We start from the raw sequence: 15,445 nt of genomic DNA on the forward strand, positions 1-15,445 counted from the left end.
AACACTCTCAGCCAGCTCCCTGCTCCCCTACAGCCACACAGGAACACTCTCAGCCAGCTCCCTGCTCCCCTACAGCCACACAGGAACACTCTCAGCCAGCTCCCTGCTCCCCTACAGCCACACAGGAACACTCTCAGCCAGCTCCCTGCTCCCCTACAGCCACACAGGAAAGTCAAGCACAGAGCACCACGCACCACAGGCAGCACACTGACAGTTACTGTTCATTTTCTGAAGGCTTTCTGAAGTGCTTTATAGCAGGTGTGATTAGTCATCTTTGTTTACAATAAAAGCCACTCAACTTCACATATCAGCCCTTTACAAGTACAAGAGCTGATTTCTGTCAATTAAAACATTTTGATATTCACTTTCAGTGGGAGGAAGTAACTACACAGTACCCCCCCCCCCCCCCGCATATTTGGATACAAACAGATGATTTCTGGAAGGTTGTTGACAAGGGTCTATGTGGGGCAGAAAGACTCAGCAGCGAAAATCAGCATTCCTTAACCACTGAACTTTTCCAGTGAATTTCTGCCAGTTCCACCACAGTCGTTGAAAGTGAATCCAAAATGCATAGATGTCAGATGGATTACAAGCCTTATCCCAGATGTCAGTCAGCCTGCCAGACACACTGGAGAGCAAACATGACACACACACACACACTCTCACCTACCTTTCACCAAAAATGTGTTTCAACAGCCTAACACTACAGGTTGGGGAAAAAACATTCAACAAATTTGTTCAAGAAATGGCTCTTAGGTGCCTGTAATAACTCACTTTTTTCACGATTAATATAAATACATGTATACAAATGAAATGCATGGCAATGTCGGTTACAAGTGATGCTATGGACAGTACCAGAGTGTCAGAATAGGAGTCCTTTTAACGTTGTAGCGTCATGAACAGTTAGAAAGAATCCGGATAACAGTGAGATTTACAAAGACACATCTTCACAAGAAAATATAAACCTGAATCACTTAAAAGGTAGGAGAACTACATACAGAGAGAAATTAAATATCTAAGTGCAATGTCATTGGCTCAAGGGTCATGTGATCAAGTGAAGGATGATGGGTAGAAATTAGAGCGCGTCCATTCCAGTGAACTCTGTCAGCCTAGAACAGTTTGGGGAAGGGGGGAGGAAGGATGGAGGGAAGAGATAGAAAACAAAGAGACGTTCTGATAAGCTTAGACACTTTTATACAACAGTGAAAGCTTTGCAGATTTATATCTTCAAGGTCTTCTGATGTTGTTATCCTATACTTTTGCCATGCATATGGATTTAGCAATTGATTTTGATTGAAACCAATCAAAAGCACTCAGCAAGTACTGGTAAACACACTGACAGAAGTTGTCAACTTAATGTTTACCTTCAGAATGGCTACGCTCCTAAACCTGCTAACATTTTAGAACAGGCTTTTTAATTTTGCTCTCACACATGACAGCATTTTCCCTTCAAAACAGCATCACATCACTTATTTCCAACAGCATTGCTCGCAGGAATCAAATGTAATTACAGTGCTTGCACTTTTTTTTCTTCTTTTGATTTTCCATTTTTTATACATTTTCTTACTTTCCTGACAAGGAAACTACTATATCCAATCAGCATGCCTCAATACTATACTAAACTACTGCACATTAACCAAAAGTAAAAACACACTTTTGTTAGCTTTGCATTAGCAATAGCCTCTTTAAGAATCAGGCTACTACTAAAGTCTAATGGCCAATAACTAAGGACATTAGCTATGGGGCAAAAAATGTTCTGTTGGAGTACACAGTATGTGGGGGTTTATTAGCACACAGTTGTCGCTGTTGGCTTCTGATAAAGGGAACAGATTTGGGGACTTCAGGAGGTGGTCATAGATGACGGGTCGTTCCACATAGCTGCCACGTCCCTGAACCTGCCGGTAGGACGGTGGGAAAGCAGCAGCCGTTAGTTCCTCACCGCTGCCTTGAAAACCGCTTACAGAAATGACAAAGGTTCAAAACAAAGTATCATTCTGCAAAAATGCTATTTACTATGTTTACTGGTAGAAAATCTTTGTGGAAGACTGTGAGAAGATAGTGGCCATGCAGCAGGAGAATGCAGCGTCCTATCTACAGCTGAGAAGCCTGGGTGTAGGAGACATGTTATCTAGCAGCAAACTCCCTTCCTCACCATTCCTAGGGTGACTGTACTTGGTCCTGCGAGGACAGGGGTAATGATCAGTAAAGGGCTTGGGAGGGAGACAGAGGAGGTGTTATTGACGTATGTTCTAGACGAAGGGAGTGTTTTGGGCCAAACATCGGGGCCAGCTTACTTTAAAAGCTTTAAATGTCTGTTGTCACAATCTGGTAGTGATGGTAACAGTGAGGACACACCAGTGACACTGAAGTTATTTGGAGGTAAAAAAGACTTATTTGCTAATGAAGCAACCCTGTGGTGATACCAGCCAGCATATGTGAACTGGCTCACTTCAGAGAGGCATCATGCTGGGTTAACGTCCTGCTGTGCCAGGTGAAGGTTTACCTGGCGTTGATGAGGTACTGGGCCAGGCTGATGTTGGCAGGGGTTCCTGTAATGGTGATCTGGCGCTCAGACGAACCCTCCATGGCGTTAGCAATTTTGATCTGCGCCCCAGACATTTGTCGGATCTCGTTGATCTTGGTTCCCTGGCGCCCGATTATGCAGCCTATTAGCTGGGAAGACACACCAAAGGTTCTTAGAGGAAAGGCCTTGGGCAGCATCTTTCAGGGAAATCTTTGAGGCAAGCATGTAAGAATAGATTATTAGTTCATAAAAGGGTCGGGATCAATTACATCTAAATGTTAAAGTAGTCCTGGTAGTAAGGAAGAAGGTCCATTATTGAACAAGTCTTCAATAAGGTCAAACATCCATTTAGCTTTGAGGAAATGCTGATCACACAGTTAACCGTTTCTACAGGACAATGAAGAAGTTCCACACAGGGGGGGATGTTTACAGTTGAACATTTCATCAGTTGAAATGGAATTCACCTCAACAGAGGTTGGACCATTGTTGTCTGGCTAGGTTACTCCTCTACTCACATCATTGGGAATGGTGAGTTCATGAGTGCTGGCTGGGGGACTGGCGTCCAGACCTGAGCAGCACAGCAGGCAAGCATGGGAGGAGAGAGAGAGCACAGCACCACTTATCACCAACCATCAAACCAGTCATGCTGTATAGAACTGAGGGCTTCTGGGTCCAGACTTGGGTGTTGGGAAGCCGGACCCCAAATCACCCATGCAAGGAGGAGTTTGTTTATATTCTGTCAAAAAGTGAAAAGCAAATACACTGTTTTGCTTCAGCATCAACCACATTCACCTCCTAATTCCCTGTTCCCTTGCATACATTTCAAAGGCAGAATTATCGGGATTAGGCCAAATATATTTTTCTTGGTAAATATTTGGTTATTGTCACATTTTATAAACCAGAGGGCACAAGGACAGTATATTGAATGGATATTTTTGTTTCTGACAATTTTTTTTCCAGTGAAACAAGATACAAAAGAAAAACACCTGTGTTGTTTTGTTATATTGATCGTATTTCTTCAAGAGGAAAGTCTTGTGTTAATGTGTCAATGTGTTCATTTGCTCATGTGTTCATGTGTCCATGTGTTCATGTGTCCATGTGTCCATGTGTTCATGTGTTCATGTGTTCATGTGTCCATGTGTCCATGTGTTCATGTGTCCATGTGTTCATGTGTCCATGTGTCCATGTGTTCATGTGTTCATGTGTTCATGTGTTCATGTGTTCATGTGTTCATGTGTTCATGTGTTCATGTGTTCATGTGTTCATGTGTTCATGTGTCCATGTGTCCATGTGTCCATGTGTTCATGTGTCCATGTGTCCATGTGTTCATGTGTTCATGTGCTTTGAAGGGTATTTAAGGGATGGCTCCCTGTAACGCAGATCAAAACTAACCATTTTTTTGAAGGAGACAAAGGGTCTTTTTTTTTATCTATCATTCTTGTCGTATTATGAAATGGTAATCGTCAAGTCCTTGGAGATGACACTGTTGTAAAGGAATCAAATGCATCTTTATTAATAAGACCTTGGTTTTGTGGTTTTCAAAATACCTGTAGCTGTATATTAAACAAGCATTGTAATACATTTTTTGGGGGGAATAATTCAGTATCTTTTAAAACCTGGATGTAGAGTCTGCGATGGTGTGATGTGTACGTACGATTTGGTGAACAGAGGATATAAAGCTTCCCACGAACCAGCAAGGACAGCTGTGATGTAACATGATTTCAAAACCGAGTGCACACGCACAGTTAAAACTATGTTGGTCCCGAGGGGAGACCCTGCCTCAGAAGAGAAAGCACATCATGCAGAGGGGAGCAGCAAAAACAAAGAAAACTATAACAGGAGAAGAGTTGAGTTTTCACAGGCAGAGCATCCACCAGGGGCATGTCAGGGTGCACTAAAGGAACTGGAAGGGAGAGAAGAGAGTGTTTCTAAAGGTGCAAGAGAGAAGGCTGGAGAGGGCTTGTGGGTACGTACCAGGGAAAGCGGGGGTGGTCTGTCCGAGAGGGGTAAAGGGGGTTTGCTGCATAGCCAACTGGTGGAGCTTGGTCAACTGCTGAAGGAGGTAACAGGGAGGGATAGGATAACTAAGAGGTTATTGTTACAAGACAGGTCACCAAGAAACCAAGTCAACCAAAAGTGAAGAAATGTGAGGAAAGGAGGCCATGACAGACTGTGGCGGAGGATGAGAGAACAAAAAAGGATAGAAGGAAAGAGAGAGACAAAGAGAGAGAGAGAGAGACAGACAGAGGGAGAGCGAGAGGGAGAGCGAGAGAGATAGAAAGAACCTTAAGGCCTATTTTGATCTTTGCTATTTTGGCAGTTGGGTTTTCAACAATTATGATGATGAAGTAGTTGTTTGATTTATTGCCCTCGGTCGTGGTATAATAATCAGAAGGGTTAAAGTTTTATGCAGTCTGGTTTAAGGCGTGCCACGATGTAGCTACAATTGACTCAACTGAAATAAATTATTGATCCTGAAGGACATGATACATTTCATTATGACTACTGAAAAACACATAAGGAAACCCCTATGACTATTTTAAACAGTGTCTTTTTTAAAGAAACTAGGTGTCCTGATTTGTGCACAACTTTGAATTATTGTACACCACAAATACACCTGACCCCATAACCATTTCTTAACTAGAGCCAAAGATGTTCAACCTTGTGGTGACAGACAACCTTCATGTTTCAGTCAGTCCTACACTTTTCACATATTAAACTTTTTACTCTCCTTTCTCATCTGTCACCTGCATCCGAAATAGAGCGATGGGCGCCCAAGAAGGTTTTTCCCCCTCTAAGAGGAGTTTTAATGAGGGTGGAGAGGATGTCGAGCACCTTCTTGAGTGATCGTAACGTCAACCAATGCCTCCTTCGTCATCAATCACTGCTGTCTTCCGAATTAAAGAATCTGACATGCGATAGCTTTGGAGATGCACTCACGACAAAGACAGATGAAGTAAAATTATTAATGGAGACTAGATGGCCTTGTGGAATGTAGGTAGTGTCCACACCGCAGACCAGCGCTTTGCTTACACGTCCTTTATTTAGCCACAATCAACAACTGTTCTACGTTGCAACCGTTCAGCAAATCTAGACACAATGTTGAGTCTTCTAGCGTGTGAATATATTTTATAGCTTGGGATCCTCATTTAATCAGTTTAAACATTTTAAAATGTATCTACCAAAGAATAAAGTCCAATGTCAATAATTTCTGATTAGATCAATTGAATTACACGTTTTAAAATGATGTGTTTTATTGCTTGTTAATGTGTAGGCACTGGCACGAGAAATCCATGCAGATTACTGTTGATGACAAGATGGCGGCAGCGTACAGTACGACAGAAAACTCACATCTGGGTGTGGGATGGCATACTGTCCCTGAATCGTGTAGGCCTGTAAACAACAACATGTACAAAGACAACTTTATAATCAATTAGCTTCAAACAATCTAGAGATCATTCTTCTATTAGCTCAATTGATTCCAATTGAGCAAATAATGACACCATTGATATATTTTGGAAACTATGTACAGGCTAATATGTATACATTACTCCTAGTGACAGTGTTCAGGAGCTTACAAAGACAACAAAATCAAGGTATTTTCACACTAAGCAGCCAGACTCAGTTCAAGATATATTATTTCAATATCAATGTTAGTCAGAAGATGAATTTTGCAGCAGCAGTAGCAACCACATTCAGTAATGCTTTTCAAGGTATTTTAGATAAAAAAGCGTGCATGCCAGTCATTCCCTTAGGACTGCAGCCAGGTTGGTTATACAACAGTCACAACTGTTCCCATACTGGCCTATCTCACACACTGCATACACATTTTAGTTTTTACTTTAAGTTCTCAAAGTTGCTTTCTCAAAGAACAATTTGGACAATTTGTATTCTTCCAATCCCTGCAATGATGCCAACACTACATTAATAACACATAATGCAGCGAGGGGGGGAATTCTTAGATGGCCGCAAGTTCAAACCCTTTAAACCACTGCTTTCAACATAACTTAACAGCTTTCCATTAAGATGTGACCCGCAGCAAGCTGGTTCTACTCCTTCCTAAACTTGCATGTTTCTGTGCTGGGAGCAGTAACAGGCAGGGTGTGTTTCTGGGCTAACTCTTACCTGGCCACCTGAAAAGATGACAGGGGTGGAGGCAGGCTTGGGGCGGTAGGGGATTGTGGCACCTTTAGGTGGGGACTGGGGAGAGGGCACAGAGGGGAGAGAGGTTAGGTCAGGACACGTGGGTGTGTTGAGAGAGAGACAGAAAAGACCATCTCTGACCCTTGACCTACATCAAGGACACTCTGGAAGGTCGCCAAATATATTGTGTGTTGTGTAACTTGTGTGACTACTGTCACTGTCATTGAGCAGCTTGAGTGACACTCTAGGCTTCTTGTTGTCCTCTCCCCTCTCCGATCCTCTCCTCTCACTTCACGTGTGAAAAAGTTTTGAAAGGTTGAAAAAAAGTTTTTGAAAAAAGGTTGAAAAAAATAGTTTTCAAAAGGTTGAAAAAAAGATCGAAAACACTTTGGAAAAAGGTTTTCGAGAGAGGCAAATTCAATGAGAGAAGAGCCCCCATCACTGCAAAGCAGAACTGTGTCTTGTTAGGATTGGGGTGGATTCCACACCCTTACAAGTGGACTTGCCACTCTCTCAGTTTATTTGGCTCGCGGGAGTTTTAAAATCTAGCAGCAACATGGATCAAGCTAGCTCCATTTATTACCAGTGTTGTGCTGCGAGTCCCTACAGCTCCACTACTAGCCAAGCAAGTGAACATGTTAGCATGGAGCACAGCTAGCCACGTGCAGGTAGCTATGGTAAATTCAAACGGACAGCCGCTGGATGAAAACATCATTGGTAAGTTGTTTTATATTAATTGTTTGTGATGACCCAAGCTGGTCAAAGTTGCTGAGTATCTGGTCTTTTTCAAAGTGTTTTTGGCTGCTGCTTGTGAGACCGCTGTCTGCTTGGTTACAAAGTTTGAGCAAATTATCAGTCTAATCCATGGTGCCCACCCAGTGGCAGTGTACTAGTTTGTGGCGGGAATTATTTTCCTATAGCCTACCTGATACTAAAGTACTACTACTTTGCTGCATCAGATCTGTTTTTCTTCAGTCTTTCTGGATTGACAGAGGATCAAGTGAGGTAAGAAATAGAGCTAATTATAGTGGCAATGGTTCGCAAAATCGCTAGCTAGCAAACTAGCACAATGTATGTAGGCTTGCTCTAGTCTATATACTGCTGAGTGCTACTTGCCTGAATGGTACGATAATGTTCCCAAATAAGAAAATGCAACTGATGAAATGTGGTTATTATATACTGGACAGTGAATATGTTTGCTAGTCTAACTCTACGAGAACATGTAGTCTTAGACTGAAACAAGCATAATGGATGTTGAACTAGTGTTAGCTAACTGCTAACGTGCTACTTAGTAGACATAACACATTCTGAAATTAAATTGGTCCATTCTTCCCCAATACTCTACCTCCAACATGACCACACATATTTGCTTGACACACTGGATGATGGCTTCTGGGGTGCCAGAGATTGTCACTGCACGCTCTGTCGAGTTGGGCAGCATGTCTCCTGCCACCTGGACCTGAGCACCTGTGGACTGCAGCAGGAGAACCAGTGTCAGGAGGCAATCTAACACAATATAGCGATTGTGTTTGATCAATTCCATGCTTAGGGTCGTTACAAGGTAGATTTCATCAAATGTGAACCAGAGAAATAATCAATGGAATACGAGTTGTGTTGATGAGTGGCTGTTTCGCTGAAGAATCAATCGTTATAACAGCTTGTGGTTAATCTTCTAAAAATCCCATTTGATACACTTACAGCCATTTTCCCTAGCTTTTAAGTGAAACGAGAAGTCTCTGTGAGTCAAATGACAGCAACATAAAACAATCTTCATTCTTATCCTGTGGGAACAGAGATGGCATGATGGAAAGGTGAAAGGCAAGATTAGGAAGAGACAGAAACAGTTAGTGTACCTCTCTCATCTCCTTGATCTTGGAGCCTCCCTTCCCGATGAGGGAGCCACACTGGCTGGCTGGCACCACCAGGCGCAGGGTCACCGGGGGCTTGCTGGGGGCAGGGCTGTTGCTCATGGAATTGATTATATCCTACAAAATGAGGAAATGTTTTTGATTAAACAATGTGAAATCTGTGACACGGTCTCAAAATAGTTTTCATGTTGCCGTTTCGATACATGTTGTTAAGAACTTGCAGAGCACCCTACTTTTTTGGAAAAATGTGAACCTGAAATTGGTTTTGCAGTCACTGAACTCAGTCACTGAGTTCAGCAATGACTCGTTTAACATGCAGATACAATTAGTTTGTTGCCCCTCATGGGCGTTTTGTTGACAGATGTCGACAGATTTTGAGCAAATGATGTAAGATATATCCAGGCTAGAATGATTACACAATACCTCTTCAAACTTGTAGGCAATCATGGCAAAGGCCTTAAAGATGGCGTCTGTTGGGCCTGTGATGGTGACGATCCTCTCAGGGCAGTTGCCCTCAGAGATGTTGATTCGTGCACCACTCTGAAAACAACACATCATTGGTACCATCTCTGCCTCATGTCATCTCCTGCATTACTGTCTGTGTGCACAATTTTTTTGTTGCTTTGGATAAAAGCATTTGCTAAATGTATGAACTGTAAATGACAGCCTTGTTAGTGAGAGAAGGAAACTGACCTCCTCTCGCATCTTCTTCACGGTTTCCCCCTTCTGGAAAGCAGTGAGTCAGAATACCTAACTGGTCGGCACGTGTGCTTATATTCATGAATAACATATGTGGAGAAAGCATAACATTCAGACATACCTTGCCAATAATGCTTCCAACCTCCTGCAATGAAATAATACTCAAATATCAAGAAACCTGCACGCATGTTTTTTTCCAACTAAAATGTAGTTCTTCACAACATTGCTTATACAGAGGTGAAATGGTTGTGTTGTCAGCCAAACATTTGCATGCCATCCGTCTTCATGGGCCTGGTGGGGCTCAGTGGGGAGGGTCAGCCCTGGCTGCCAGCACCAACACTCCTTCACCTTCCCAGCCAGGTCACATGCCCTCCTGCTGCTGTAGGGTGGCTGAGACACAGACAGGCCCCGCTGCACATGCAGAACATCCCCCTGTGCTGGAGCCTGACTGCTGCAGGCATCCGCTAAGGACAACCACCACCTGATCCTGTGGTTAGGGTTTGGCTGAGAGGACGCTTATGGGGAATTATTTTTGCCGTATAAATATTATTGAGGCAGATTAGCAGTCACGCTATAGTCTGATGTCCACATGTAAAAGGAGCTGGTTGCTTCAATCCTATTACTCGTCCGCATGACCCTGGCATGTTTCACAGCCATGCGCAAATACGCTCGAATCATATTTTTTCATGCATGTTCCATGAATACACATGACAACCATGCAAGGCAAGATTCATGTTGAGTGCAGGGGTAGCCACAGTGAATGTGTACTTACTTTGCCATGCATGAGGAGGCGGATGGTAAGGGTGACATTGAGCCCACCCTCTGACTGGACTTTGGTGGGCTCCATCCTGGTCGTACTGGGAGGTGTGACAGGTGTGTGTGGTCCTCAGGAAGGGGAGGGGTGTGATGGGGCTACAGCCAGCCAGTCACCTGGAGAGACAACCATGGATGAAAGACTAGGATTAGGCCCAACCAGGCTTCTTTCTCCAGGAGTCTCAATCTGGATCATTAACATTTTAGCATTTATTTTACATTCCACGTGGAATCCAGTTATTACAATATCCCTAATTGCGTGGAAGTTCCCCTTCATCTTGTGAGATTATTCAAGTTCTTTCACCAATTTGCTGTTCAACACAAGGGTGAGCACTTAAACCAGGGCCTTTATGGCACAACAATAAGTACGTTTCTATATTTGGAGCGCGTTTGCTGAATGCTGCACATGCGTTGTCCAATTAATAAGAATGTTTCTTAACTTGCTTGTGTTATGTCTATTTGCATGTGTTTTCTTAAGTTGCAGGGCGTTTGCACATGTCGCCCACCGTACTATAGGTTTTCATTCTACTCCCATTTTCAAAATTCAACCAAATTAAGAACATCTGCTCTGTTGTAAGGTAAGAATAACGTGTGCCTTCTCTGATAGGTAGCACAAGGACGGGCTCCTGCTTGTACTCAAGAGAAGCAGAGTGTGCGTGGTTCCACTGAGTCCTACATGATGCCTAGATGACAAACAGGAGGTGCAGAGTGAGAGATGAAGGGATCAGGTGTGATGAACTGAGGACTGATGGAGAGGAGGTGCTGACAGGGTGGATCAAACAGGTTAACTTAAGACCCTGCAGAAGCTCTTACAGAGAGTGTGTGTGCAGAGTGTGGAAGCGTGTCCATAAAAAAGTGTGTGTTATTTGCTCCTGGTGTTTTTATGAAAGAAAGACAGTTTGATAGATGTCAGGGAAAGGCTTCATTTACAGCCAGCAGTCGTCCAATCTCCCAGACGTAGTGAGACTGCATGAAGATACATCTGTGTGCAGGGAGCAGAATGAACCCATCATGGCCTCACGCTCCCATCACGGCATCATCATGCTTGAGGTTGTTCCTACGTTAAGGTTTTCTTATCTGCAGCCTTTTATTTTATAGTGACTGCAACTGAATCATGTGACTGAGGAACCTGTTTTTATTTTATTCCGCCAGTCAAGCAATTCCTAATCTCTAATATTAAAAATACTTGGTTCATTTGCAACACATTCGCAAAGTAAAGGTACTTTTTCTATCTGTGTCTGACAATATTGACTAATAGATCTGCTTCTTACGCATTGACAAGTAGGGGAAGGATGTTGATGTGGATGGTCTACAACCCCACAGACTACAGAAGTGGGTCAAGCTTTCAGCTCAGGGGCTTTTGGATCCTTCTCTTTAGTGTCCCTTAAATTAATCCCTTTTCACACATGTTCATTCTCTCGTTCTCAAAATCAACATGCTCAGGGACCATTCAAGTTAAAGTCCTCACAGACTGAATAAACAGTGAGAACAGTGAAACACTGGGTTTACTTAGGTCAAATTGAAAAAAAACTTGAAACTTTACGGTCTAAATGAGATATACATGTACACGAAGTCGCAAACATTTATGCAAATGTTTTAGAATTTCAAAGGAAAGGTTTAGATTAGATGCAGGAGTGTTGCTTTCGATGGCCAACACTGTTGGTGCCAGCTGCCAACAGCGGTTGTTTCCTAAAGCATTTCACTGTGATATCCATCACATTAGCCTCAGCATGATAACACTGGCCCCTCTGTGGGGAGGGATCTTATGCTTCAAATTCAATCTGGGGACACCAGCTGTCCTTCCATCAGACACAGAGTCAAAACCTTGATGGTGTGCAAAATCGGAATTGAGCTTCAAAGACCACATTTTTCTCTCTTTTTGGGTGTTGAGACGAGTGAGAAGGGCCCTCAGATAAAGTAGTTATGGCTGGAGCAGGAGGGGGATTAGGCAAGGGGGCCTGAGCATGATTTGTTGCATTAAACACATCACTAATCCTGGCTGTGCATCAGGGGATGCAGACGACAAGTGGTGATTGGTATTGTCAGATGACAACCCGGGCATTCGGCCCTCTGCGTCACATTCTCAGCCTTCACCCAGTACAAAGGAACACACAAGGAGGAATGAGTTAAAGTTGAACCAAGGATATTCAGACGGGGAAAATAAACAACATTTCCATCTTTCTGTGATGGTAGTTGCTCAGAGAGACAGGTGTAGATGGAAGGATTCTGTTTTTATAAAGGCCAAACAGGCTTTGCCTTCACAGGTTTGGAAAAGGAGGAGTGATTCATTCTTGAGGCTACAAAATGCATCCAAACAAGCATACTGGTGTTAAGTTGGGAAATGTGTTTTCTGTTAGAAGGTAGCAAATAGGCCGCTTTTTGAGCAAGGCAAGTTTCCTTTTCACAAAAACATGACATTCTCAAACAGACAAAGCAATGTGGCCTTGACTGCGTTAGTAACACTGATTCAGTTGAGTTCCACCTCCTCTCCAGTCAGTGGTTGCTTTGCTTCACCCTCTATAGTTTTTATACCATTTGTTTTGTTTCCATTACTAGCTCGGTTGGTGTCACGGTCATGAGATGACCTTGTCCTTGTCAACACCGAAATCTATGTCCACTGGTGCGATCACTAGGTGAATATCCTGTGGAGGATTTTATTGGTATATTGACATATAGCTTGTTCGGTTGTTCTGCGTGTTTTGACATCAATAAGTTATCTGACTTCATAGTTTGGTTCATATCTTAGCTAGTGACATGCCTTATTAATGACTACTAGGAATGTCACAAAACAGCCATTTGAGCTGCTAGCTGATGATGAATAGAATATTCCAGAGCTGAACTACAAAAGGTCCACTAAACTGTCACACATTTATCCTGCCTTTTCATGTGACGGGAACTGATGTTGCATCATCATCCACAGGAACAGTGACTGCATCCTGGTCTCCCAGGGTCCTAATCCCACACGCCGCCACCTCAGCATGTTTATAATCCCATTCATGGGGTCCTTACAGCAGGAAGGTTTGTCTTCTTCAGTAACTCTTCTGAGACTGTGCCTAGTGCACCTGTAAACACCACATCTATCTTCATCAGCAGCACAGGACCCACTGCCTCCTGTCTCCCCCCACACATCCCGCCCTCCCTGCCGTCCCCTCCCCAAATGGCACACACACTAGATACTGATAACCTTCATTGCATGTTCAGGTTTATTACATGAATACTGTTACACTGCCGTTCAAATTATTATCGTTATTTCTCTTAGTTCTGTGCCTTTATCTTTTGTTGAATAATTGTAAAAATATTTTTAGGGTGTTATGTTGGTTACGCAAATTCCAAGATTTTTTTTTCCGTATGCTAATGTTGCACATTCATGTTGTACCGCAAGGGCTCCCTTGCCAACCCAGGACAGAGTGTTAATGAAAGAGAACATTACTAAGCAGGCCAACTGAAGTAGCTTAATAAATATGAATAACCTTGAGTAGATTTACAAAATGTGTTGTATGGAAAGAAAAACCTGCGTTACTGCTATACCTAGACACACCAAAGAAGTACGCAGGAATGTCTTCTGCTTCGGTCGTTGACAGATTTAGAATATGACGACTGCATCCATCTGTGGCTGGACCACTGCAGTTAACAGACAACAAAAAAAAATAAACACATAGCAAGGATGCACTTCATAGCTTTTAGTGAAGATGAATGTTCATTTAATGTTATTAGTTAATGCTATCCTAAGCATGTGGCCAATGTGTTTTAAACCTGTTTCTCAAGCAGCCTGTGTCTGAGTATAGCAGCGTGTATGAGGCCTTCTCATCCTTGGTGAACCATGTGACCGGCCGTGGCAGGGAGGGAGGGTCCTTCCTAGCCTGAAAGCCGTGTCCTTTGTTAGGGCTCCTGTCTGGAGGGGGGAGGGGAGTAAAGCCCTTTGGCTCAATAGCTGTAAACCTGTCATCCAAGATCAGTTGGACTAGGTTAAATCTCAGCCTGAATTACCATCAAGTGATGTGGGCTGCTCACATTGTTTCAACGCCACCTAGCATTAGCATGAACAACTAGCTAGGATCGCTAATTAGTGTACGTTTTGCTAGTTTAGCTTGCTCCGCTTGCTCCCCTCCGCTTTGCCCTCTTAAGTTAGGCTATATGCTGGTATAGGACTATGGTTATTTGGCTCATAGAACCATTCCTGGGTAGAATTAGACACTATGCATGTGATGCTAGCAGATTTGAGCACAATGATGGCGTTCACATGGAGAATAATGCAGATGTGACTTGCAGAAAACAGGCACTGCTCATGTTTTACCGCCCGCGAGACATTTGTAGCATTACGCTCCAATATGTCTGTCAGAACATGGTCCATCTCTTCATGGCTGCTTCTTAATGTTCATGGTACTATTCTGACTGGGGTGGGGATTGTTCATCTGTGTCGTACTGTACCGGAGGGAGCCTTCACTGACTGTTGTAGACACTGCTGGCTGTGTCTCGCACAACAGAGAACTGACCTCTATCTGGTGTATTACAAAACAAACTTCATAGCTTCAGTTAATGATGGCAAATGTTATCTTGTATAACAAAATGTATTCTAATGTAACCACAACCAAGGGCAATGCATTGAGGAATACAATGTAATATAATCTCTCTCAAAGTGAAAACTCCCCATGAATTCCACATTGGTATAATAAACTACATGGTCATAGTAAATGAGAGTGTAGTAATGGAAATTTCAATTTTTAAATAGTTTTTCAGATAAATGTATAATTCCAATTGAATCTAATTGAATGTATCACATTAGGTGTGGAATCACATTGAACTTGCGTCCATGTCAAATATTGCTCAAAATGTCTAGGACACATCCACGATCTTCAACATACATCTAAATACTAACATCTGACCAAAACTGTACTCAACATCACATAGTCAGAAATGGAAATGCATTACTGTGATTTGAAAAAGATCTACCTTTGTACTGGTCCAAACAGATGACACATTCACCGTTAACAAAATATTAGAAAAATCGCAGTCATAAAAGAATCCCCCCGCCTTCGTTGTCTTCTGACTCAGCCCAGACACTACTCTGACACCTGATTGGCTCTGAGATTTGGTCATGTGGGCCAGAATTGCGGCACATGTCCTTCGGGTTGTGTAAAATGCTCAAAAACACACAGAAATTGACCAAAACCCAGTAATGGATCTGCCATTGTCAATGTCTGCAGTGGTTGTTTGGAGGAATGTTGCCTGTCAGACCGTGGTGGTTCCAGTACGCCCCAGATCCCCAGTCCCCCGGGGGGGCAGAGGGGGCAGGGTTGTGGGTGCTGCCCCTAAGGAGAGCGTGGGGTCTGGGTGGCACGATAGCTGAGCCGTCTACAGATGCTGCATGTTCCCTTCACACCGCTACATCCAGGGATTT

The 15,445-nt window shown here is 43.1% G+C and overlaps 1 protein-coding gene across 1 annotated transcript in view; it reads right to left on the reverse strand.

Moving 5' to 3' along the window:
• Positions 1 to 400: 400 nt before the first annotated feature.
• LOC124485444 (poly(rC)-binding protein 3-like) overlaps positions 401 to 15,445 on the reverse strand; it is a 36,097-nt gene continuing 21,052 nt past the window's right edge. Inside the window, exons 6-17 of the mRNA XM_047047062.1 lie at positions 10,007 to 10,164; positions 9,356 to 9,379; positions 9,229 to 9,261; positions 8,959 to 9,075; positions 8,521 to 8,652; positions 8,013 to 8,141; positions 6,650 to 6,724; positions 5,876 to 5,917; positions 4,499 to 4,577; positions 3,040 to 3,092; positions 2,504 to 2,673; positions 401 to 1,895 (exon numbers count right to left, since the gene is read on the reverse strand). Of these exons, the coding sequence (XP_046903018.1) occupies positions 1,841 to 1,895; positions 2,504 to 2,673; positions 3,040 to 3,092; positions 4,499 to 4,577; positions 5,876 to 5,917; positions 6,650 to 6,724; positions 8,013 to 8,141; positions 8,521 to 8,652; positions 8,959 to 9,075; positions 9,229 to 9,261; positions 9,356 to 9,379; positions 10,007 to 10,081 (984 nt within the window). The 5' untranslated portion in view covers positions 10,082 to 10,164 and the 3' untranslated portion in view covers positions 401 to 1,840. The remainder of the gene's footprint in view (positions 1,896 to 2,503; positions 2,674 to 3,039; positions 3,093 to 4,498; positions 4,578 to 5,875; positions 5,918 to 6,649; positions 6,725 to 8,012; positions 8,142 to 8,520; positions 8,653 to 8,958; positions 9,076 to 9,228; positions 9,262 to 9,355; positions 9,380 to 10,006; positions 10,165 to 15,445) is intronic.

The sequence above is a fragment of the Hypomesus transpacificus genome, chromosome 23, assembly GCF_021917145.1.
Source record: "Hypomesus transpacificus isolate Combined female chromosome 23, fHypTra1, whole genome shotgun sequence".
Taxonomy (NCBI): Eukaryota; Metazoa; Chordata; class Actinopteri; order Osmeriformes; family Osmeridae; genus Hypomesus; species Hypomesus transpacificus.